Genomic DNA, 23,411 nt, shown 5'->3' with positions numbered 1-23,411 from the left:
TTGGTTCGTCTGCTGGTACAGATGTAGGAAGCAGGTATGATAGGGTAGTTGTGAGCTGCAGCACCAAGACGAAGGTGAGGCCAGAGAGCACTGAGGGGTCCGCCTGAGTCGAGGGGCCTGAGAGGTCTGTCCGTCTGTCTGGACTGGACTGGCTGTAGGTAGTACGGCGATGCCGCCTGATGGGATTGAGTAGGGAAAAGAGACGGCGGAAATCAATGGGAATCCCTGAAGAAGCAAAAAGAGGGTCGTCCTTCTGATGCTAAAAACGAGAACCCTTGAGCTTGTAGCTGTATCCCGACGCGGTGGTTTCTTGTAGAGATTGGCCAGAGAAATGCTTGTTTTTCTTCTTCTTGCGACGTTCGGTTTGGAATGGGGTGTTTCAAGGGAAGGAGAGAGAGGCAGTCAAAAGATATTACAGCCTCGAGTTGTTTCAGCCCGACTTGGAAAAGAATGCAGCACGCCCAAAGGCTCAGTGGCGACAATGACGATTCAGGATAGGCAATTCTGGTGTAATAGTACTGTACTGTGTGTAAAACAGCAGCTGAGCCGGGCGAGGAGGGGACGGACAAGGGAACACTGACTGACAGGAGGCGTCGGGCCAGTTGCTTGGGGAAATCAGGAGGCCTGACGACTGCCACTGCTCTAAAAGGTGGGGTAGAGAAGCTACCCGGTGGTCCAAGCTCCCAATTTCCTTCTTTCTGCCTTCGAGAACGCTTCCAGGCTTCCGCGACCTTTCCAAGATTGCCCAAGGTTAGCTACTAGGTATGGTATCACGGCTTTTGCAGGCCTGGCGAGCAAGCATCCCGAGACAAAGCCCACTTGTTCTTCCTTCTAGTGTACAGACAGGCAGAGCACGGTGTTTGAATGTCGTGTGCCCATGGATGGTATTGAATCTATGGTGGCATCGTCGCACGGAACGAGAAAGACGCAAAAGTCATGGGTTGACACAGCACGGATCCCCTTTGCCTTCGGCCTCGCCTTTTCTTTTTTCTCTTTTTTTTTCTCTTATCGGGGCGAGCAAGACGACTTACATGTGAGTCCGAGAATGAGTACCTTGCACAGTACAGAAGTCGCCGCCATCGCGATTCCCAACACGAAACTTTGACCTTTCTATGCGAGTCGTGCAGGCAAAAACTAAAAGGCAAGTGAGTGGCAGTAGTGTTAACCTAGCACTACTTCGACTACCTCAATGTACTACTCAAATCTTCTTCACTTTGGGGGTTAGTTGCCATTCCCAGCACGCGACTCAACTTCTCTTGTCCTACACTACTATGTGCATACCATTCCTGTTCAGACGGAAAACCCAAGACATGGCCCAAGCTCCCATAAGCGAACCATAAACCATGTGAGGGAGGGTCCACGCTATTGCAATACATTATTTATTAATGTACGTACGGCACCCGGTCCGTAGGATGATTCGCTAGACCGAGGAAATAGCGAGCAGGAGCCTTTCCTGGGCTGGCAATGAATTGGTTGCTCGCCAGCAGGCTATCAAAATGAAGCTTCGTTTTTCACTGTTAACGTCGGCCCACTGAACCCCCTGTCCCTGTTTTTTTTCTGTTAGGTTACCAGACTTTTAACTCCCTTTGAACTAGGATTCAAGACGAAACCCGAGAGCATTGGAAAGGCAGCGTAGGCATTTTAGCAGGCATAGCACAGAGCAAGCACTGGCCTCCGCGGACCGGGACGGGACTTCCGGTCCGCGCAATTACACCGTGGAGCTCACGCTTGTTGGTACCAAAATTGTCGGGCTCGCCGCGACGACTGACAGTCGTTTCGTTTGCTTGCCCATCAGAGATTTCACTGGTATGTTATGGCATGGTTGCTTGCTGCTTGGCCAGATGCGGCCGCCTGGTTGATTCCACGTCTACCGAGGCCGACATAACGTAGCAGCAGCCTTCCTTTTTTTTTTTTTTTTTTTTTTTTTTGGAAGTCATCCCCCTCGGTATCCTCACTCCTTCACCATGGTTGTTATTCTAGTGCTTTTGCGAATTGCTTCTCTGCTGTTTGAACCCCTAGAGTCCTTGCACGCCCACAGTCGCGGCCCTGGCAACTTTGTAATCAACGTGCTTTCGGCAATACCGCAACACCACGTGTAAAACATCCCGGCACTCATCTATCCATAATACAATGTATCCATTTGTCCTCCACGAGCCCGCTCAGTTGATATATCGTGACACCATCTCACTCGAAACCTTATCTAGGTGGGAGACCCGCCAACTGTGGCCATTTGCAAATGGAGCCAAGGAGCAGTCCAGACTGTTGGAATTAATTGGGACAAAGGGACCGTTCTCCCCCAGCTTGCCATGTCTCCTTACTGCCAGTCAAAGCCAATATCTGGGGGAGAAGCGACTGCCGGCCACGATAAATTGTAGATCTGATAGCTTGGTGATCAAGCTGTCGACCGAGTTCGTGTTCATTCGTTGAACATTTCCGACCATGGTCGATCGTACTATGACAGGTTCCCACAATTGCCACATCCGATTAGTGCAAGTAGTTCAATTCAATAGATTCAAGCCTATTAAGCTATCCTCTGATGGCCGACGCCACATGCAAATTCATAAAGGGGCGGTTCTGAAATCGTCATCTGCTGGTCTCCCTCCAGTGCTCTGGCTGGCTGCAAGAGGAGGCACACGTCTATAAGCATAGCAAAGATGCTGGTCAATTATCGTGGTCCTCATACAACAGATCTGCTGCCGAGTCTACTCTACCGTGCCACTGACCAAGTGTACTCATATCTTATTTAGTTAGATGCTCAGGAATCCACAAATACTGCTTGTGGCGGAATTGTGTACAAGTTATGTTCAGATCATCTCAAACAGACCATCTCAATGCACCATTTCAGGTACATGCGAAGCTGACATAACTTCAGGCATGGCAAGGCGAGGTTGTTTGTCACACAAAACCGTTCAAGAAAGCTGATGATTACTGTTTGATTATCAAAAGACGATTGAATTTATTGGTATCTTATCATGTACAGATCGTGTCAGGCAATGACTTGGATTGGTATGGCCAACCCGCTTGGCCATGATGGACAGAATATAAACTGCCATCATGTGAATGAATGGCATGTGGATGGACATACGTCAGCAACCACCAGATAGTTCAATGCCGTTTATATCTCTTTCGGAGATAGTGGTTGGTGTTCGTGAATAATGTACAATGCTGCGTCCTTTCGCAGCTACCCACCCCGGGCAATGTGCTCAGAGAGAAAGTGTTGTCCCGTCACTGTCAAATAAGGCAAATGGTTCTTTTCTGCCCAGTCAGTGCAATCAAAATCCTCATGCTAGCAGCTTAATGCTGACTCCATTCAATGGTATTGAGGTCGATGCCCTCTTGTACAAGCTCCCACAGCGGACTCAGCTCGCGGAGGAACGTGACACGTTCTTGTACGGCCTTGAGCACGTAATCAATCTCGGCTTCCGTGGTGAAACGACCAATGCCAAATCGGATACTGCTGTGTGCGCTTTCATCGCTATTGCCAAGTGCCCGGAGAACGTAGCTAGGCTCCAGAGACGCAGATGTACATGCGCTACCTGATGAGAGCGCAATATCCTTCAGTGCCATCAAGAGTGACTCGCCTTCAACGTACGCAAATGACACGTTGACGCAACCCGGGTAGAAGTGGTCCGGGGAACCATTCTGTGTGGCGTGCTCCAAAGCCAAAAGGCCGTTGAGCAAGCGGTCGGAAAGAGCCTTGATGCGCTTGGTATCATACTAGGTGAAAGAGTCAGCTGCCAATAATTCTCGGAGGAAAACATCATGATATGAAGTCTCGAGGATTAAATCAGACGTATGTGCTGTGTCTCAACATAAAAATTCCGGTCAAGGAATTCAGCAAGCCATGCATGTTTGAGCGGTTCATCATATGGGGCTAAAACAGAAAAAGTAATAACGTTGTTCAACATACCGGAAGTTCTTCCTTGGCGATGCGGCAAGCCTCGCCAAAGCCAGCCACCAGAGGCGGCGCCAAGGTACCACTGCGAAGACCACGCTCTTGTCCTCCTCCAGTGATGATGGGGTCGAGTCTGACTCTTGGCCTTCTGCGAACGTAGCAGGCACCGATACCCTTGGGTCCGTAGATTTTGTGTGATGAGATGGACATCAGGTCAATATTCATCCTGTTGACGTCCATAGCAATCTTGCCCACAGCCTGAGCAGCATCTGTATGGAAGAAGATCTTCTTGGACCTGCAGAGCTTGCCAATCTGCTCGAGTGGTTGGATCACACCAATCTCATTGTTAACGGCCATGATTGAGACGATGGCGGTCTCGGGACGAATGGCCTCTTCTAGCTGCTTCATGTCGACCAAGCCATCGTTTTGCACTGGGAGATAAGTAACCTCGAAGCCTTCATCTTGCAGATGCCGGCAACTATCCAATACACACTTGTGCTCTGTTTGGGTTGTGATTATGTGCTTCTTCTTGCCTGATCTGCCAAAGAATCTTGCAACGCCCTTGATGCTCATGTTGTTGCTTTCAGTAGCACCACTTGTGAAAATAATCTCCTTAGGGTCGGCACCGATGAGGTTGGCAACGTGCTCACGAGCCTCCTCTACTGCCTTCTCACTCTCCCATCCGTAGGCATGTGTCCTCGAATGCGGGTTTCCGTAGAGACCGACGTAGAAAGGTAGCATGGCATCGAGTACTCTTGGATCGACAGGCGTGGTCGCCTGCATGTCGAGATAGATGGGCCGCTGGCCTTCTAGGATGGTTGCCTGACTCAGAACTTCGGCAACGGGGCTGCCGGCTGGGCTGACAGCGCTGCCCATGCCAGGCATGATCATCTCGCCTTTCTCGTTCATGAAATCCTTCTTGTCCAGCTTGATAGCAGTCTCGACATTGACCTGCGCATTTTGCTGTTTAGTCTCTGACACATAGCTCCTCCTCGAAGCTCGACTCGGAGCTATGGCAGCCACTCTCGATAGAGTGGGAGTAGCTCGTGCGGACGATGAAAGGGTTTGCCTAAGGCCAAGGCGCGATGCCTGCCTCAGCGCAGATGCTGCGGCATTTGCCATCATTGATCAGGTTGTGATTATTAAAATATTGTACAAGAAACAAAAAAGGGTATCAGACAAACGTATGGAGGAGAAGGGAAAAAAAAAAGTCGCGGGGTTTGAGGAGTGATGACAAATTTGTGTGGTTTGCAAGAGCTGTAGTTGGTTGGTTCGGCAAGATAAATCACTACTTCAGAAAATAAAAACGGACCCGAGCTCCAACGTCCGTTGCCCGCAGCGAAAAGCGGCACTCGGTGATAGAGGAACGGAGAGCGGAAAAAGAAGCGCACCGAGATCTGATTACAGTTGGGTGTAGGTAGGTACCTAGGGTCCAGGGGCAGCACCCAGCTGAAGGCAGGTACAGCTGGCTGCCCAATACCCTCGGACTTTCTCGCCTTTCCCCTCCGGTCTTCTCAATAGCGCAGTACAGTAAATTTGCATGGAGGCTGAAGCTAGCCGTCCCAGTAAAAAAGTGACGTAAGCACCCCTCTGACGTTGTTCCTGGATCTTTGAGCAGAAATCAATCGCATCCGGCAGTGTCGGCATTTAGGCTAGCGAATTGAAGAGACTTGAGATCCAAGTTTGGCTTCGGTCTTTGCTTCCATAGAAGTGATAGAGGTGCATCAGCTGAATAACTAGGTGATGATATGTGCCGAGTAACTGGCAAGCCAGCAGAAACAAGCCATATTATCAAATTACGCTGTTACGTCCTGGCTATAACATTTCTAGTCGGAAGTTCCACGTTCAACTTTATATCTTCTTTAGATCCTGCATCCCACAGCTCCTTTGCCCCCATCAGAGGACGCCTAACACTTACCTGCGCTTGAAACTGAATAAGCAAGACCACAAGGACATACTGCGGTCAAGACATCTATTGTGGCAGCCTGGCTAAGCCAATAGACTTTCGAGTCAGATTTTCAAGTACGTGCCTTGTGCCACCCACAAGCCACAGCACTGTACCCCGTCAGGTTTGGTGAAGTGAAGCCCGAAATTCAGCACTGCCACGAGAAGTTCGTCACCAAAACTTGGCCGGCGTAGGTACTAAAGCTTGACCCGGGCGCACCCAAAACCCACCCACGCCGCATCGCCCTTTAAGTGCTCGTTCCCAACTCACAAACATGCCTAGGCTGTTCCTATGACATATCTCGTTCGACCTGATAGCCTGATTCTCTGCGTCGCCGACCAACTTGCATATTTCCCACACCTGAACTCACTTATCGCCGTGATCTGCCCACAGGGCGCTGCTGTCGCAAAACGGTCCAACAACTCGGTTGGTTCTCCTAGACGACACAACGCATAGATACCCCACCATACCCGACATCATCATTCTGGGTTGCCTCCCACAGTATCCTTTACCCGTTTGCCCACCCAAACGTAGAGATGAGCTTTAGAGGGTTTTCGAAGAGCGTGACTCGGGTGAGTGTCGCACCTTGCACCGAATGCGATCATAGAGACATTGGGATACTAACCTGATCTACCTCTCTTCCAGGCGCCGCAACAGTTCAAAGCCAAGTTCAATCTTGGTGAACAAACCAAGGACCCCGTCTACATTGACGCCGAGCGACGGTTCAAAGAACTCGAGACCGAGACCAAGCGCTTGCACGATGAGTCCAAGAAGTATTTCGAAGCCATCAATGGCATGATCAACCACCAGATCGAGTTCAGCAAAGCCATGTGCGAGATCTACAAGCCCATTTCCGGCCGCATGTCTGACCCCGATTCCCTTGTGGTACATGGCAACCCCGAGGGTATTCGTGCATGTGAAGAGTATGAGGCCATAGTCAAGGATTTGGGTGAAGCTCTCAGGCCTGAGCTCGAGATGATTGACTCGAGAATTATTGGTCCTGCAAACGAACTTCTCGACGTCATCAAGGCCATCAGGAAGACTGCGGTGAAGCGTGACCACAAACAGCTCGACTACGACCGACATCGGGCAACGCTCAAGAAGCTGCAAGACAAGAAGGAAAAGACTGCCAAGGATGAAAAGGCCATGTGGAAGGCCGAGGGCGAGGTGGAGAACGCGACACAAGAGTTCAACTACTTCAATGATCTGTTGAAGGACGAACTACCAAAGCTTTTCCGGCTGGAGCGCGAGTTTATTCAGCCCTTGTTCCAGTCATTCTACTACATGCAGCTGAATATTTTCTACACGATGCATGAGAAGATGCAGCACTGTGATATTGGATATTTCGACCTGACTCAGGAGCTGGAGGAAGGATTCAACCAAAAACGAGGCGACATCCAGGAGCAGGCTGAGAAACTGTCCATTGTGAAGTTCAAGACGACGGGACAAAGAAGACCACCAAAGTATGGCCAGAAACCGGCGGCTCTCACTGGTCCGAACCGACCCGCGGCCATCACTGCCGGCCCGTCCTCCTCGTCCTCAATGACAACACCACAAATTACCTATGGCCAAGACGCAGAGGCAGATCAGGCTTCTGCTTCCGCTCCTCCGCCATACTCAGCCACCAGCAAGCCAGCATTCGCGTCGGCCGCGTCTCCACCACTGAAAAGCCCGATCTCTCCAGGACTGGCCGCCGCTGCTGCTGCGAAGTCGAAACCACCTCCTCCCAAGCCCAAGCCTAGTCGTCTGAGTGCCGCACCTGCAGGAGCAGAGACTGTGACAGCACTCTATGATTACTCGGCCCAAGCAGAAGGGGACCTGAGTTTCAGGGCTGGCGACGTGATTACCATTGTACAGAGAACAAATAACGATAACGAGTGGTGGACCGGAAAGGTAAACGGCAAGCAAGGCCAGTTTCCAGGTAAGACTTCTCACGCGTCCCCTCTCCGTAGCTGTACGTCTAACAAGACACAGGAAATTATGTCAAGCTTGGTTAGAAGCCAAGTCTCCCACAACCGCAACGTTGCCAAACTAGATTGCGTTCTACCATCTAATAGTATTAGTCGTAAGGAATGAATAGATACACGGCATAGCATCAGCATGTGCTTCGCTTGCAGCAGGGTGTTAAGCGTCACGTCAGGTTGTACATGCGATAATTACTTGATCAGCGTCAGATGACCACTAGGGTTGGACATGGATGATTTAGACCTAGATGAGTTGTCAAAGCAAAGTCAGAATAGATGTTTCATACCAATCCAGTAGCACAAAGTCAAAGACGCTGTGATGTCGACCTTTCTATATTCAACAGTTTCCAGACCACATACTGGAAGGACGAGTTCATGCTGACTGCCTTGTTTGTATCCAGAGATCTAGACACGGTCATTCAAAGACACAAAACTCAGGATATCAAGTTGTGTAAATAATCAGATGCGAAAAGTTCAATACCAGTGGGCTTGAGGCAACAGATCTTAACCAATTGCTAGATTGTCATTAAGATTGAGCTAGGTACATACCGGAGTTCAGAACTTCAGAGATCGACCTCGTGATAGTGTGAATGCTTTTTGTTCATCTACTTCAGACAGCATGCTCGGCAAATCTTCAAATACTTGATCTTGCCTTCAATGTAGCGAGTTGAGTATATGGGAGCAACGAGTAGTACTTGTACATCCTATCACCAGCTAATATGAATGAAAGCGAGAAGAGCTGAGGTGCTTGGCTGCAGCATTGTTATAGGCTGTCCAGGCTAGGACTAGGGTATCGCGCATGAAGCCGCCGTCTCCCGCTCTCCAAATGTTCTGCAGTTCAACGTCCGACGAATGACAGGTCTGAGCACTGGGCAGGGACTGTTCAGTGGGCTCTCAACAACCCGGCCGATTGGTCAGCTTCCCCACACTTGTCTTGGGCTTGAAGTATGCAGAGGCCAGAGCCCAGAACCCAGAACCTGGAACTTGCTTGTCCCGTCACGAAGCTGGCTCGAGCTTCCCCTGTCGGACATAACAACGGCATCAGCTGGCAATGCGCGAGTGAGAGAGGGAGAAACCGCAGACAGCGAAAAAAAAAAAGGACAGAAGGAAAAAAAAAATTGTGGTCAGAGGATGCCAAAATCCCGCGTACCGAGCGGTAGTGTTCCCTCGACCTCCCACCCCTGCTGCCCTCGTCTTGCGCGAGGAAGCTCCCGCCCTCTCCGGTCTGTCATTGGCCAGAGCCCGTGACAACCTCCTGTTTACCTGTAACTCCAGTCCAACCTCAAGTCCATCCATCTGCCAACTTGCTCTCATCGTTTTCTGCCTCCCACTTGACTGAATCCGCTTGTTTTTTGCTTCATCCTGGTCGCAAGTACTTGGCGACTTCAGCTGAGCTGTCAATCTGTCTTATTTCCGTTTACTTGCATCTAATCTCTCACATCATGGCCCCGGAGCTCCGTAAGCGCAAAGCTCCTCCGCCGGCTCCTGAGCCAGCCCCAAAGAAGGCTTCCAAGGCCTCCAAGGCCTCCAAGGCTGTCTCCAAGGTCAAGGAGGCTGTCGTCGGCAAATCTGCCAAGGTCGACACTACTCCTGCTGCTTCGGCCAAGACTGGCGCGCCAGCCGTGGGAGATGTCATTACTCTCGATGGCTTTGGCGGCGAGATCGAGACCAACGATGGAAAGAAGACGACATTGAAGGCTCTCGTTGATGAGAGCAAGTCTGGGGTTGTCCTCTTCACCTACCCCAAGGCATCCACCCCTGGTTGTAAGCACAAATCGTTTCATTGCCATGTTTCCACGCTTTGCGCATCATTGCTTGCTTGTATTGGAGATCTGACTTTTTATATCAAGGCACCACTCAGGTGTGCCTTTTCCGTGACAGCTACGAACCTCTTACCGCTGGCGGCCTGGCCATCTATGGCCTGTCCAAGGACTCGCCAAAGGCCAATACCACCTTTCACACCAAGCAGAAGCTGCCATACCCTCTCCTCTGCGATCCAAGCGCGACATTGATTGGCGCCATCGGCCTCAAGAAGGCCCCAGCCGGCACTCAGCGCGGTGTTTTCGCTGTTGACAAGAGTGGCAAGGTGTTGATTTCTGAGCCCGGTGGTCCGGCTGCTACGGTGAACGCCGTCAAAGCCCTCGTGGAGGGTAGTGCTGCGGGTGAGACCAAAGACGAGCCGGCTGCCGAGAAACCCACCGAGGAGAAGCCTGCCGAGGAGAAAGCCGCCGAGGACAAGCCGGCGACTGATGACGCTGCTGCTGATAAGCCTGCAGAAGCGGCCCCGGCCCTGGCTGCAGCCCCGGAGACTAATGGAGACACGATTACTGAAAAGAAGCCGGAGGAGGCCGTCAAGGACCCGGTCGACTAAGCAGGTCTTCTTTCCGCCACGGTATGAATATCGGGGCTCTGCGCTGAAATTATGTTCAATTTGTTGTGTCGTGGAGAAGTCTGTGCTCAATAACAGTCTTGCAAAATATCGTCACTGACAGGAAACTGTCGTATACTAGTCAGATAAAAACCTTCAGTGTTTGTGCCCGTTATATCGTATTGCAGCTTGAGGACAGAGTTGCCCTTGCGAACAATAATGCAGCCTCTTTCAAGTCTTTTTATGACAATAGGGATTATCATTGCCGAAGACTAGATGAGCATCCTAGTCTTGATGTATTATTAAAATATGGAGGAATAGAAACACAAGCGAAACCTACAAATCACTGAACTTGACTGTTTGTAAGGTGGGTGGGTACCGATTCTCACAAAAACCGACCTGCACATTCGATGCAATGTGAAGAGCCGCCCCACCCAGCATGAGCCAATCAAAGCTTCCTTATTACCGCGCACGGGCCTCTCTCGAATCTCAACCCGTCATTTCGACGCCTCCAGCCAAACAGTCGACGTCTTGCGTGAAAGAAGCTCAATAGCAATTCTCCCATCTGCCATTGAGTCGCCCATCCGTAACAATGGCGTCCAAGATGACTCCTCTGCTCTTCAGAACCGCCGTCCGGTCGGTTGCCAGAGCCCCCCGACCCCAGATCCGCGCCTTCACAGCTGCCAGCGCCAGGAGGAGCGATACTCTCTCCGTCGTAAGTGAGCACCATTTACCTGCCCATTGAAACTTCAGGCGCAAGCCAGGAGTTGGAAGGCCCGGAAGTGTTGAAGAAATCTTGGTCTCGAAATGAGAATGCCCGCTTCAGAGGCTCCGGTGACGGTCCTGCAACCGATTGAGACACTTTGGAGATCAAGTCGTGGCTATGGAGAACATATGGCTAATTCTTTCCATTGCGATATAGCACCGCAACACTCCCGACAACAACCCAGACATTCCCTTCAAGTTCACCCCTCAGAATGAGGCCATAATTGCCGAGATCATCAAGCGGTATCCCCCGCAGTACAAGAAGGCAGCCGTCATGCCCGTGCTCGACCTCGGACAGCGCCAGCACGGTTTCACATCCATCAGCGTCATGAACGAGGTTGCTCGCATCCTCGAGATGCCCCCGTCCCGAGTCTACGAGGTCGCTTCCTTTTATACCATGTACAACCGGACACCGGTTGGCAAGTTCCACGTTCAAGCTTGCACAACTGTAAGTTGACCCTTGCATACGCATCTTTCTTACCCCAGCGCGTTATGGGGAAGGTTTTCCAAAGACATGCCCGACTCTCTCACATTCTTTACGAGCTTGGCTGATAATTATTTAAATAGACGCCTTGCCAACTGGGAGGTTGCGGCAGCGATGCCATTGTCAAGACGATCAAGGAGGAGCTCGGCATTAAGCAGGGCGAGACAACTCAGGACGGCCTCTTCACCTTTATCGAGGTCGAGTGTCTGGGCGCCTGCGTCAACGCCCCCATGGTGCAGATCAACGACGACTTTTACGAGGACCTGACCCCCGAAACGACCCGGACGCTCATTAGAGCGCTCAAGGAGGCCGGAACCTCGTCCGCCGCCGCCGCAAAGGTGCCCGCCCCTGGTCCCCTGAGCGGTAGACAGACTTGTGAGAACAGCCAAGGACAAACCAACTTGCATGATGAGCCCTGGGGTATCGAGACTACCCGGGCGGATTTGTAAAGGAAGAAAGGGACGAGAGTTTTTGAGCGAACATTGCTATCTTGAACTAAATGGCAAAACAATCTCGAGCGTGTCATCACTGCACCGGTTGCCTCAGGTCATGGGATTTGTAGAAGGGGTTGCTGGTTCGAGATGTGGAGCAGCGCCATTAGAGAACTGGGAACTTGTACATAAGAAAGAGTAAAATGCTTGTATTCATTGCCACAGACTAAAAGCCCATTCATATGCCTTGCAGGCTTGTGCGATGCTCGAAATCATAGGATCATCTGGGATCCTTTCAAATTTGGTCTTAACCAATACCTCTCTGGCTGGCAAGCTTTTGCATCAGTATACTTCTGGTTACTACGAGTTGATCAATTCATCACAGATGCCAAGAACAATGCATCATTGGTGCTTGATTTTTGAAAAACCAGTCCGCGAGTACGCCTATGAAATACAGAATAACTGGCTCGCTATCGTTGGGCCCGTCGTAGATGACCATTGTTCATTTTACAGGGATTTCCAGGCGTGCTGGCATTTCATGTCATCTTGGTCTTACTTTCCCTTCATCTCTCTCATACTTCAAAGTGACGGGAGTGCTCGTCTTAACCTGTGTAAGCCTTGGCCTCACCAAGCCGGAAGACCCATGCGTCGCCCAGCCTCTGATTTCTCTCATCGATGCCGCCCAGCAGTACGATACCGGTTTCGTCCTGATCACCCAAGGCAGCGCTAGCAAACCAGCCTCTTGCCCCGGGACCGCGGGCATCGGCCTCGACCTCATCGTCATATGGTTCCAGATCGAGTCTCGACCACTTGCCCTCGCCTGTCTTGCGGCCCGTTGCCTGCAAGAAGGCGTCTTTGAAGCTTGCAGCCGTCATACCGATGGGCGGGACCTGGAACGCCCAGGCATCGCTCCAAAATTGGCCCGCGGCCTCGTGGCCAGCACCTGAAGGCGTCTGCTCGCCGAGCAGTAGGACCAGATACTCGCGGCCGCCACCGCCCATGACGAGGTGCATGCCGCTCACCGATCTGGCACCCGGCCACTCTTCTGGCACCAGGGTGCCCTTCTCGCCTTGTGTCTGGGGCGCAGACGGCGTCAAGGTGATCCAGCTACCCTTGGCGCAGATTCCCACCTCGCCTCTGCTGACACGGTCGTCAAACAACTCGACGCCGAGCTCCAGAACGTCCAGCTGGCCTCCAATCTCGCTTTCGCCATCGAACCCACCGAACCGGTACAGGCGGCTCTTGGCAATGGCCAAGGCAGCGCCACCTCTCGGCTTTCCGGGAGCGGTAGGCAGCTCCTTCCACGTCCGGCTCCTCACATCAAAGGCCCAAAGATCATTGACACGAGAACCATCCTTGAGGCAGCCGCCATGCACGATAAAAGTACCGAACCCAGCCTCCTCCTCGTCGCTCGCATGGGCCGCCACGTTGCCTACAATTGGTCGTTGCGGAATGCCGGCATCAGCGCTGTCGCCCTCGGCCCATTCCTTCCAGGACTCGGTACGCCGGGGTCCGCGCGGCGCAAATTCGCGAGGCTTGTCCGTTGCCACGGCTGCAAAGTAGGATCGTGCCGGAGCCGAGGGACTCTCGCGGTGCGGGTCCAGGAAGGACCACGTGTTGGTCTTGGTCTCAAAGACCCAGACGCGGCCATTCTCATCCAGGGTCTCGGCGGCAGCGCTGCGCCCGCCAAACATGAATATACGGCTGCCAATGACAGCGGTGGCGTGCCCGACTCGGGGCGAGGGCACCTCGGCGCTGAGCAGGTCGGGCGATTTGCCCTTGTCTTCTGATGAGTCGGTGGGTAACGGAGAGGAGAGAGGCACCTCGGACAGGGGCTCGCCCTCTTCAGCGATGGCATCTTCCGTCTCTGTGACCGGCACATTCTTGGCAGATTGTTTGGCCTTGACCGTGTAGTAATCCGCGGGGGCACCACTAGATGGCAGTGTGATGACGTGCATGTCATTGTCTACGGGATTTCTTGCCTCGACCTCGCCGCCAAAGATATAGGCAGAGCCGCCCACGACATTGAGGGAGTGCGATGACCTGGGGAGCGGTGGAACCGAAACGTACTGCCAGGTTGCCTTCATGGCAGAGGAGTCGGAGCCGAACTTGGGCAGATTCGGCATATTTGGCATGTTGGGCATGCTTGGCATACTGATGTTTGGCATCTGCACCTTGGGCATTGAAGGGAGGTTCCAAGAGTTGTTCTCCACAAGATCCGTCGTGCGGCGCTTGAGCTTCTGAAATGACTCCATTGTTGCTTTTTGTTATTAATCTTTTTTAGCTGGCTGTGTGTTATTCCCTGGGCTGTAATGCGAGCTGTCGATATAGCTCGAGGAGTTTGGGCTGATGTTGTTTTATATCGAGTCAACAGCAGTTCTTGTTTGTTGGTTGCGGTTGTCGTCTTACAGGAGTGACGTAAGATCAGGAAGAGGGGATAGCCGCAATGTATACGAGGATGTCGGCTGGGATGAAGGAGCTTTTAAAGCTGAAAAAACTCCCCAGGGTGTCTCGGGGGACTCTTGAGCAAGGTAGCAAAACAATGGTTCGTATTCTCGGGTAAACCAATGGAGTGCTACGTTCGTACAGAAACACGAACAAGCTTGATGAATCTTGTGAAACAAGGGCCCCAAAGCTCGAAGTTGCTAGGCCGACCTCGTCATGGACCATGGCTGAGCTCAGGGCGGGGCCCAGCGCTGCGGGGATCAATTGCTCCCCTTGGGCGGGCGCCAATTTGGTGTCAACTCCACTAAAAACTGCCGCCTAGTGGTCTATATTTGGCGATCGCGGGGGGCTATGTGGAATGCGCTGTGCTACTGGCCAATGCGACACTGCTGCCATACGTAGAACATGCGATTGTCAACAAATCTTTAAAATGAATGCGACAAAGTGGTTCATCACGATTTGAAATACAAGCAATTAGTACAGCTTTTTATGACTGGAATTCGTTCATGAATTAGTCGTGACACATGGAACAGTCCTCAAGAGACTGGATACTTTCCTAGTCCCTAATTCTAACACTACTATATATGTCGTTTCGTTTCATTTCCCCTTCTCATAACGCAGTGGACCTAGTCCCTTGGAGCTACAACGCCTTCTTCTCATCAGCCGAGTCAGCGGGGCTTCTCTGAGGTGCCAACTCCTCTGTCTCTTCATTATCATGGTGATACAATGGCTCAAGCTTGGCGTTTCGCTGGAAGAAAACCCAGCGCTTGAACCACCACGGCAGAGCCTTGGTGACTTGGTAAGAGGCGAACTTTCTCATGGGAACAGCAAAGATGTAGTCGAGTTCTTCGAGCGTTCGTTGCTAAAAAAGTAGAAGACATTAGTTTTTGCCCAACACCTCAAGGAGAAGAAAATACTAGGAAAGACCCCTTTGGGAACATTGCTTACCTTTGTCTCGGGAACCAAGAAGAAGATCATGACGAAGGCCACTGCGTTGAAGGCAGCGTAACAACCAAATGCGCCCGCAGTGCCGGCTCTCTCCAACAAGAACGGGAATGTCATGCCGAGAACGGCAGCCCAGAACAGACAAGTGGCCACGGCGAAACCCATACCGACCTCGCGATGCGACAGAGGGTACACTTCAGCCGAATAGGTAAAGGGAACAGGTCCCTCACCGGGCGAGTAAAAGGCAGCGAACAGGAAGACAAAGAGGGCGACCAGGGCCGTTCTTGCGGTGTTGGCCTCTCCGTCGGCTTTATATATTGGCATGAGTGTGCACAAACCTGCCGCGAGCAGTGTCCAGGTCTGAAAGCAAATCAGTATACAGAGCTGGGAGAATACAGTACAGTCGATCTAACTTACCATTTGCGGAAAGGTAAAGAGCAACAATGTTCGGCGTCCGAACTGTTAGCTGTTAGCATCTAGAGCAGTGTGAAGTTCAGCTTTCTCAACTAACTGTATCAATTGTCCAAAAGGCCGGGAAGGCAAAGACAAAGTTGACGAGACCGAATCCAAAAGAGCAAATCAAGGATCGGAAGTCATCGTAGCCAGCCTCCTTGAAGATGGTGGTAGAATAAAAGGCAATAATGTTGATACCGCACATTTGCTGCGCAATCATGACGGTAAAGGCGGCAATATTGGCCCGGCGCACTCGAGGTATGGTGAAAAGTTGAACAAAGCGTTTGACGTAGGTGCTGTTTCTTGTAAGCTGCATCTCTATCGATAGCTGTGCATGAATATAGTAAATATCGCGCGCGACCTGGATACGGTTGTTCCTGAGAACCACCAGCGACTTCCATGCCTGGGTGTATCGATTCTTTTTCATGAGCCATCTGGGCGACTCGGGGCAGAGGTAGATCAGGCAGAGCAGAGGAACAGCGGGGATGAATGGGGCGCCCAACATCAATCGCCAGTTGTGAGGTGCGTAGAAGACAGCGAGGTTGATGGCTGTTCCGAGCAAGATGCCGAATGCAGTCCACATTTCTTGACGTGATGTTAGCATTTTGTCTCTATTACAAAGGGGCAGTCGCTGTTGGAGACCTACGCCAAGACATAACCAGAGCTCCACGCACTGAGGCTGGAGCATTTTCGGCGGCGTAGATGGGGACTGTGTCGCAGCATTAGCTTTTGAACAAGATCCAGTGTTCTTAGGGGAGAGGCTCACCAGTTGACGCCTTGACACCCATTCCGATACCCATGAGGAGACGACAGGCAAGTTGTTGTTCCCAGTTGTGGCAGAAAGCAGAACCAATAACAGGCCAGATGCAGAAATGCGCCGAGAAGAAGATGACACCACGGCGTCCGAACCAGTTGTTGATGGGGTCAGACAACCAACAGCCGATGAAAGCACTTCCAATGTAAGGACCAGCATTGACGAGACCAAGGATCTGACAAGTAGATGTAAGTAAGCCTCAGTCTCGGTATTCAGATCCGGGTAAAACTTACCAATCGCGATCGAGCATCATCGCCATCAATGCCGTACTCTTCGGGAAAGAAGATGTTGGCACCATTGGAGCCCGTCTGATCCCAACCCTGAACTGCAGCACCAATGGAACAAGTAGCGATGGTGAGAAACAGCTTCCAAGGCATGTGCCACTTGTGTGCGACTTCGTTGTACAGGGCTAACTTCTCATCCTCGTCGAGGGCTTCGGCCCCGTCAATGTTCTCGTAGTTGGTGGGATCCTGAGCAACGAGTGCGCCCTTGCGAAGCAGAGGGATATGCTCCTCCAAGCCCTTTTCGTGAGCAAAAGCCTCGACATCTCTCACTACAAAAAGAAAAGTCAGTTATGAATTATGGAGCCAGTGTGGCCATTTGTTCCGAGTGGTGATGGCAATCGTGACATGGGGCATTGCCATTTCGTGACTCTACTTTGGGTTGGCAAGAACGGATTGGTAAACACCAGACCCTGCGATAGAACGTACTCAGCTGGTCTCGTGGGATTCCTTTCAAGGGATTTTTGATTCTAGAAGAGCAAGTGTTAGTACTATCTGATTTCGAGATGGGCACATAGACGAGGAGAAAAGGAATAGGTCAACTTGCTTGGCTTCAAGATTTCTGGCAAGGTCAACATGATCAGGGACGCCAATTTCAAGATGATCAACGGCCCCTGCCCCATGGTTTCTGGACGAGTAATAATGTTTAGCTCAGAACTGCAACCAATGGAATGAATAGACAACTCACTGCTCTGAGGTCATGGCCTCTATCTTATTAGTGTCGTCCATGTTTAACTCAGCTGTTGCTCCTGATGATTGGCGACCTGCAGGTTGACTATGCTGATAAAGTATTTCAAGTAAACGTGCTCTCCGTAGCCTTGCCCGAGACTTCAAATAGTCTAAATCAAACAATCATGGGGAAGAAACTTGAACCACAGAGGCTGACGCAGAAACGAAAGACGAGGAAGGCTCCGAATGCGAGGGAAAGATCGGCTTTTATGTCGGTTTGCAAGGCGACACCATCCCACAACGCCTGTCAAGGACAACCAGCAGTCATTATGCCCACGGGGAAAGCCTTCCCCAGACCTGGAGGAAAGCGGAACCGGCATAGTCTCCGCGTCTGTCTACCGACGCCACCTTCAAGACCTGTACTAGAGATTGGAGCGCGCCCTATGCTTAGAATGCTTAGAGCACCGATCCAAGCTTCCTCACTCAGGAGACATTTATCAAGTCATCCCGGCTTGGGAGCGTAGCGCGAATGGCCAAGATCACCGTCGCCAAGTCACAAACTTCATCTTGGCCAGTCTTGGTACTAGACAGCGTCGAATGTTATCCCGCCGTCTCCACTCGCTGGACGCTTGGCCTGGAACCGTGGCAAGGGAAGGATATCTTGTCCATGAAAATTCAAGAACAAGAAAAGATCGGATCGGAAAGACAATTCTTGATTTTTTTCCCCCTCCAAAATGGGTGATACCGACGAGGCTTCTTGGATTCTCTTGCTTAGTCAATCCAAAGGTATGGAGTTACATTGGGGACGGCATGTTGCTTACACACATGGGCAGCTGACATTGATGCGGCTCTGCGGAGTTGCCTCGATTGCAAAGGCACGTCGGCATGGACCAACAAAAAAAAAAAACATTTCTCTTTTAGTCCATCTCCATGTACTACGTCCACCACCCACAACTCCGCGTTTATCCTCGCGCGTAGTTCGTCTGGGGAATCTGGAGAATAGGTGGGCACGAAGGATGTAATCACGCTACCATAAGAAATGCAAATTGGTTCCAAGCAAGAGAAGATCATGTCCGAAATTCTTTGTCAGACCCACTCGAGCTCCAGCGACAATTGACCTTGACGTGAGTTTTTGGATGTCTGCCCAGCAATGCCGAGATGCTCGAATTGCTGATAGCGTCTTGGACGTTACGAACCAAGCCTCTGGGCAGCCCCGCAAATAACGTCATATCTCAACGAACAGGCGCACAGAGTCCGCCTGTTTCATGGTTTAGTTACAATAGAGAGACGAAATCACTTGAGCACAATTGTGCCATCATTCTATCACTCAACTGGAGTTTTACGACGGCTCATTGTTGAAGCGGTGTCAGTTACCGCAATATCCCCAGCTACCTAGCCTAAGCAGCCCTATTCCTATTCCGGTGTACGTCTCTAGGTGCTAGGTGTCGGGCTTCTTTTAGGATACCAGCAGCCCGGGTCGAAACATGCAATACTACCTTTATCACAAGCCGAGATCATACGACCATTGCCGCATAGAATCATATCATAAATTGAGGCCAAGAATTTGCGTCGCCAAGGAATACGATGGACGATCACACCATGAGGGATCTCGAATTTTGATCTTGTCTATCTGAGCATTATGTCGAAACAAAGAGACTGTGATACTTGGTGGCTTGTCACAAGCTTGTTCGTTAGCTCAAGCCATCCACCACCAGCCCGTGTGCGTGGGACCAACAGTGGAGTACGTGATAGCACAGCACCACTGTGCTCCCCGTATTGAGTACCAGAGCCTCCCAGGCCCAGACCAACTTTTATAGGTTATAGATACCTAAGTAGTCTGGGGAAACAATGGTTCCACAAATCGTGGACATTGACTAATCCCCATCGTGGTGAAGGGATCATGAATGTTAGGTAAGCTTCGACTACATGTTGATAGAAAGATGTTCTTGCGATTGCATTTGTGACCCTTTCTGCTCTTCCTGAGTATTCATGCACTGATCCTCATGAGGCTGGCGTTCCTTTCCATTGCTGCCAAGCAATCCACGCCTGCAGTATAGAAACTACCAAGCTCATTATGCCAAGAAATGGCGACAAAGATCCCAATAGCAATAGCCATCATGACATGTTTATCTCTGCTTCTTCGCTCAATCCACCTTTCTAATGATCCTCGCGGTGTTGGGTTGCGCAGTTCTCCATACAGCTCCATCAGACGTGGCCCAAGCCATTGGTACGGGATGTCTTTCTCGTTGTCGAGCTCACAGTCTGAAGCATTATATTGCAGGCGTTCAGGATCAAAATCTTTCTGCTCCACCAAAGAGCGCATGATGGCCTGAAACTTGAGATCTGGGGAAAAGAGTATATTCTGTTGTTTGATAGACTTCACATCGTAATGTCAGTCATTCAAACCAGTCACAATGTATTGGTAAACAACGGCTAAGTGTATGGTGGTGGAAGGGGGTTTGTTTGACGGTAAGACGAACCATTGGAAAGAACCTCGACCAGTTCTCTCAGCCTCAACCTTGTTTGGTGCTATCTCGAAGATCAGATCCTTCGTGTAGGCGGCTACTGCCATGGCTGCATATCCTTGCCACTTCTCGTGCTTATGCGTAACTGAATAGTTGCAGATACCACGGAACACAAGGCTGAGCTTGGTCACTCTGGGTTGTTCTACGCGACTGATTGACCCATATGAGCCTCCATGATCCATCCGACTATAAGCGGATCCATCTAACCTACGTCCTTTAATAAAACAAAGTATGAGCATTTTCTAATGTTCTAGGATGGTGCTTCATGTTAATGACTTCAAAAATTATTTCGAGCTTGATTTAAGCTTTGGCCGAGAATGGATCTGGCCCGTATACTAGGTAGCTCATGAAAGAAAACGTTGCGACGTCGAAGCCCCTGAAGGATATGGTATGCGCACTTGCCATAGTATAAAGGACTAGGACCGGGCCTGTCAAGCCTCGCCTCGCTTGCCTCACTTCTTTAAAAGGGGGGCTATTGTAAGTTTATTCGTTTCCACACAGCACCCGTTGATTCGCTTCAAGGACTCATCCCGTCTATCTGCCACTGAACACACGAATACTTCAGTATATGTTAAATTCGTTACTCAAGCTAACATTTTCCTCTACAGGGGAGCTGGCCCAGCGCAGCAAGTAGTTGTATCAGATTATCATGGTCTTCATCTTTCTCGCGTATCTCGAGGACGCTTACTGCAGAGTTGCGCATATAGCGATTGTATCTTAAACAAGCCTCACTTTCTGGTGTTCAAGGCTGTCCCAGAATATGCTCCCACAAAGTCCGCTTTCCTCAGTGAAGAACAACCCAGCTCTTTTGTATTCGCCAGGTTTGCCCGTTGGGAGCACCAAAAGACCAATCAGGAGATCCTGGTATGTGACGTCTCCGTCTTTTCCAATCTTGGCCTTTGCATCGGTAGCCTTGCTGGATACTAGAACCATTGACAAGCAATCAATGGGTCCATCTTCAAGTTCCTCTTCCGTCTCGGGATCCTTAGGTGCTGAGGCATACTCCTGTCGCCAATCAAAGACGACATGCGCCAAGCGCCGCCCATCGTCTGTCAATAGCTCATACGGAAAGATGAACCCAAAGAACACACTCACGCGGCGCAGTCTCGTCGACGGGATCTTGCAGATCTTGGTAGACAACAATAGGTGTCCACTGGTCAACCGACCGTAAGGGTTCACCCCATCTACCGTTACAGCACCACACAGAAGCTCGAATTTCGGTCTGAACGAAGTCCTGACGTGGAATACCCATGTTACTTGATACGGCTTTGAAGCCCAACTCCAGGATGGGGCGATGTATTGCTCGTGCGCCGCCGCTTCGAGAAATTGTTTTGGTGTTCTCATACCAAATCGTGCCCGCCACAAAAGTCCGAGATGCAAGTTCGAGCTGAAGAGGCCGGCGAGGTACTGACCTTTAATCATCTGATGCCAAACTTGTGCTATTGCAGACAATGCCGGGAACGTATCGCTCCGGTAAGTCAATGATCGCGAAGAATATTCTCGAGCTAAAAATCGCCACGCATCCTCTACCTGAGTATCAGCCATTGCGCTCTTCTCATCTACGCCTGCGCGTAGATGGATTGGCGGCCAAAATGGACGGTCACTTGATGATCCATCCTCTGATTCGAGCCACAATCCACCGATACACACATGGACCATTCTTGCCCCGAATAGCAGTGCTCTGGGAGCTAGGATAGATTCTTGTAATGTCCAGCCGCGTCGGCTCCAGTTACAATTCGGAATATCCATATTGTATGGATCGTATGAAGACGTTGCGAAGCGGTACGGGGTTGGCAGAGGCTTCCATGGGTCGAGAAAATCAGTTGCACATCCCCCTCCAAAGTAGTCTCTTGCAATGTGTTTGTACGGGTCTTCGTCTGGGGCGACGAACAGAGAAAATCTTCCCGATACGCTTGGGTCGATTGACGAGGTGAAAGGAACATCGACTACTTGCGAAGGAACTGTGCGACGTAGAAAACTATCCAGGCATGAGTCTCCCTGTGCGGCGCAAATAGTCAGGAAGGCATTGGCGTAAACGCTGCCCATCTTCTGGGCCTCGCGTTCCCAATCGACCTTATCGTCCTGGATGATACACAGAGAATCAATCCAAACGTAGGGAATGCCCAGGGCGCGGCACACCAGCACAGCATCTTGGTGCGCCGCAGGCATTGAAGAAAGCGGTATCTGGCAAAGGCGATCATTCAGCGTTGACGTTTCCGTCTTGAGCTGTTTCTTTGCCTTCTCCGGCGGTCCCCAGCAGTAGCTCAACGCGTTGTAACGTCGTGCGCCGTCCTCATTCTTCAGTGGCGGGTAGTCTGCTGTTATGACCAGGCGGGGCTCTTCTACCTCTCTGGTCGGGCCCCTAAGGCCTACGTCGATAAGCCTTGTTGGTAGTTGTAGGTTATCTGTGTCGCGTAGAGCCACAGACGATGCTGTATCTGCAAGCTTCTTCAAGCGCTCTAGACCTGGGTTAGATAAGACATTTGCATCAAGACACTTCCTAGGTATTGACAGCCATTCTGCACAAGGATCTTGACTAGATAGGTAAGTAAGAAGTTCAATTTGCTGCTTTGAGGTTCAAAAAAAAAAAAAAAAAAAAAAACACATACCGGTCGAGCTGGCTTGCACTTCCAGGCGCAGAGCGTAGGCGGCATCTTCACCCGCGAACTCTTCCCCGTACTGCAGCTTGAAGTACACAAACATCGCATGCAGCCAATTTCTTCCCGGCTTGGTCTTATCACCAGGATCGGGGTTCAAATAATACCCTACTTTGTGTATGAGCAGCTGCGTGTATTTGGCATTCTTGCCGAGGAACCGTATGATCTCATTTTTGATGACAGAGCATAGCGCGCAACCGTCCGCAGCGGATTGTGACAAGTTGGGCAGGTCTGGAAGCGTATCGCTGAGCTCATAGTCAAGAAGCAAACGTTTTTTGAAGTCGTGGTCGCCGTCGTCGCCAATGCCAATGGACACGTATTGCTTCCCTGATGCGGAGGTTTGAACAATTCCGTTGTGTTCTGCGTCATTGATCTGAATGACTTGACACTTCCGACATAAGACAGACATGCTGATGAATTCGAGGAGGACTTGTCCTTAGCGCAAGAAAGGTCCGAGCCAGTGACTTATTTCTTTGACTATTATGCGACAACGATAGTAAAACAATTATCAAGGATCAAATACATAATGATGACTTAGTAACCTGGATCTCCATTGCATCCCTGTTCCTATCTCTACGTGAAGGAGGGGTCGAAAAAAAAAGAGGAATCCGGTGGCCAAGTGGATAAAGTGCCACGTCAAACGTGCCCCAACAGAAAGACAGATATCATGAGCTGCATAATAGGGACAAAATGGCGCTGGCCACGCATTGATCTGCTTGAGTAGGTGAGCTGGTCCCGCGGCGATTGCCCATTCGCCCCATCGATACTTC

The 23,411-nt window shown here is 50.9% G+C and overlaps 7 protein-coding genes across 7 annotated transcripts; 3 read left to right on the top strand and 4 right to left on the bottom strand.

Annotated features, from left to right (window-relative positions):
- Positions 1–3,294: 3,294 nt before the first annotated feature.
- On the bottom strand, positions 3,295–5,017 carry PFICI_07113 (Cysteine desulfurase; the record flags this gene model as incomplete). Its single annotated transcript, XM_007835694.1, has 2 exons — positions 3,295–3,717; positions 3,911–5,017. The coding sequence occupies 2 exons, from the start codon at positions 5,015–5,017 to the stop codon at positions 3,295–3,297; spliced, it is 1,530 nt and encodes a 509-aa protein (XP_007833885.1).
- Positions 5,018–6,376: 1,359 nt separating this feature from the next.
- Positions 6,377–7,837, top strand: PFICI_07112 (uncharacterized protein; the record flags this gene model as incomplete). Its single annotated transcript, XM_007835693.1, has 3 exons — positions 6,377–6,412; positions 6,486–7,761; positions 7,815–7,837. The coding sequence occupies 3 exons, from the start codon at positions 6,377–6,379 to the stop codon at positions 7,835–7,837; spliced, it is 1,335 nt and encodes a 444-aa protein (XP_007833884.1).
- Positions 7,838–9,246: 1,409 nt separating this feature from the next.
- PFICI_07111 (uncharacterized protein) lies at positions 9,247–10,175 on the top strand (the record flags this gene model as incomplete). Its single annotated transcript, XM_007835692.1, has 2 exons — positions 9,247–9,568; positions 9,655–10,175. The coding sequence occupies 2 exons, from the start codon at positions 9,247–9,249 to the stop codon at positions 10,173–10,175; spliced, it is 843 nt and encodes a 280-aa protein (XP_007833883.1).
- Positions 10,176–10,764: 589 nt separating this feature from the next.
- Positions 10,765–11,870, top strand: PFICI_07110 (NADH-ubiquinone oxidoreductase subunit A; the record flags this gene model as incomplete). Its single annotated transcript, XM_007835691.1, has 3 exons — positions 10,765–10,887; positions 11,095–11,385; positions 11,505–11,870. The coding sequence occupies 3 exons, from the start codon at positions 10,765–10,767 to the stop codon at positions 11,868–11,870; spliced, it is 780 nt and encodes a 259-aa protein (XP_007833882.1).
- Positions 11,871–12,454: 584 nt separating this feature from the next.
- PFICI_07109 (uncharacterized protein) lies at positions 12,455–14,107 on the bottom strand (the record flags this gene model as incomplete). The annotated part of the gene is made up of 1 exon (XM_007835690.1): positions 12,455–14,107. The coding sequence occupies one exon, from the start codon at positions 14,105–14,107 to the stop codon at positions 12,455–12,457; it is 1,653 nt and encodes a 550-aa protein (XP_007833881.1).
- Positions 14,108–14,937: 830 nt separating this feature from the next.
- Positions 14,938–17,519, bottom strand: PFICI_07108 (uncharacterized protein; the record flags this gene model as incomplete). Its single annotated transcript, XM_007835689.1, has 9 exons — positions 14,938–15,159; positions 15,246–15,602; positions 15,660–15,701; positions 15,754–16,280; positions 16,342–16,404; positions 16,462–16,684; positions 16,743–17,062; positions 17,220–17,260; positions 17,479–17,519. 9 exons carry the CDS (start codon positions 17,517–17,519, stop codon positions 14,938–14,940), a joined length of 1,836 nt encoding a protein of 611 aa, XP_007833880.1.
- A 3,182-nt stretch (positions 17,520–20,701) lies between these two features.
- Positions 20,702–23,050, bottom strand: PFICI_07107 (uncharacterized protein; the record flags this gene model as incomplete). Its single annotated transcript, XM_007835688.1, has 2 exons — positions 20,702–22,449; positions 22,594–23,050. The coding sequence occupies 2 exons, from the start codon at positions 23,048–23,050 to the stop codon at positions 20,702–20,704; spliced, it is 2,205 nt and encodes a 734-aa protein (XP_007833879.1).
- Between the last annotated feature and the right edge of the window lie 361 nt (positions 23,051–23,411).

Source organism: Pestalotiopsis fici, assembly GCF_000516985.1.
Source record: "Pestalotiopsis fici W106-1 unplaced genomic scaffold PFICI_Scf_4, whole genome shotgun sequence".
NCBI lineage: Eukaryota > Fungi > Ascomycota > Sordariomycetes > Amphisphaeriales > Sporocadaceae > Pestalotiopsis > Pestalotiopsis fici.
This window is presented reverse-complemented; position numbering and strand designations above follow the sequence as displayed.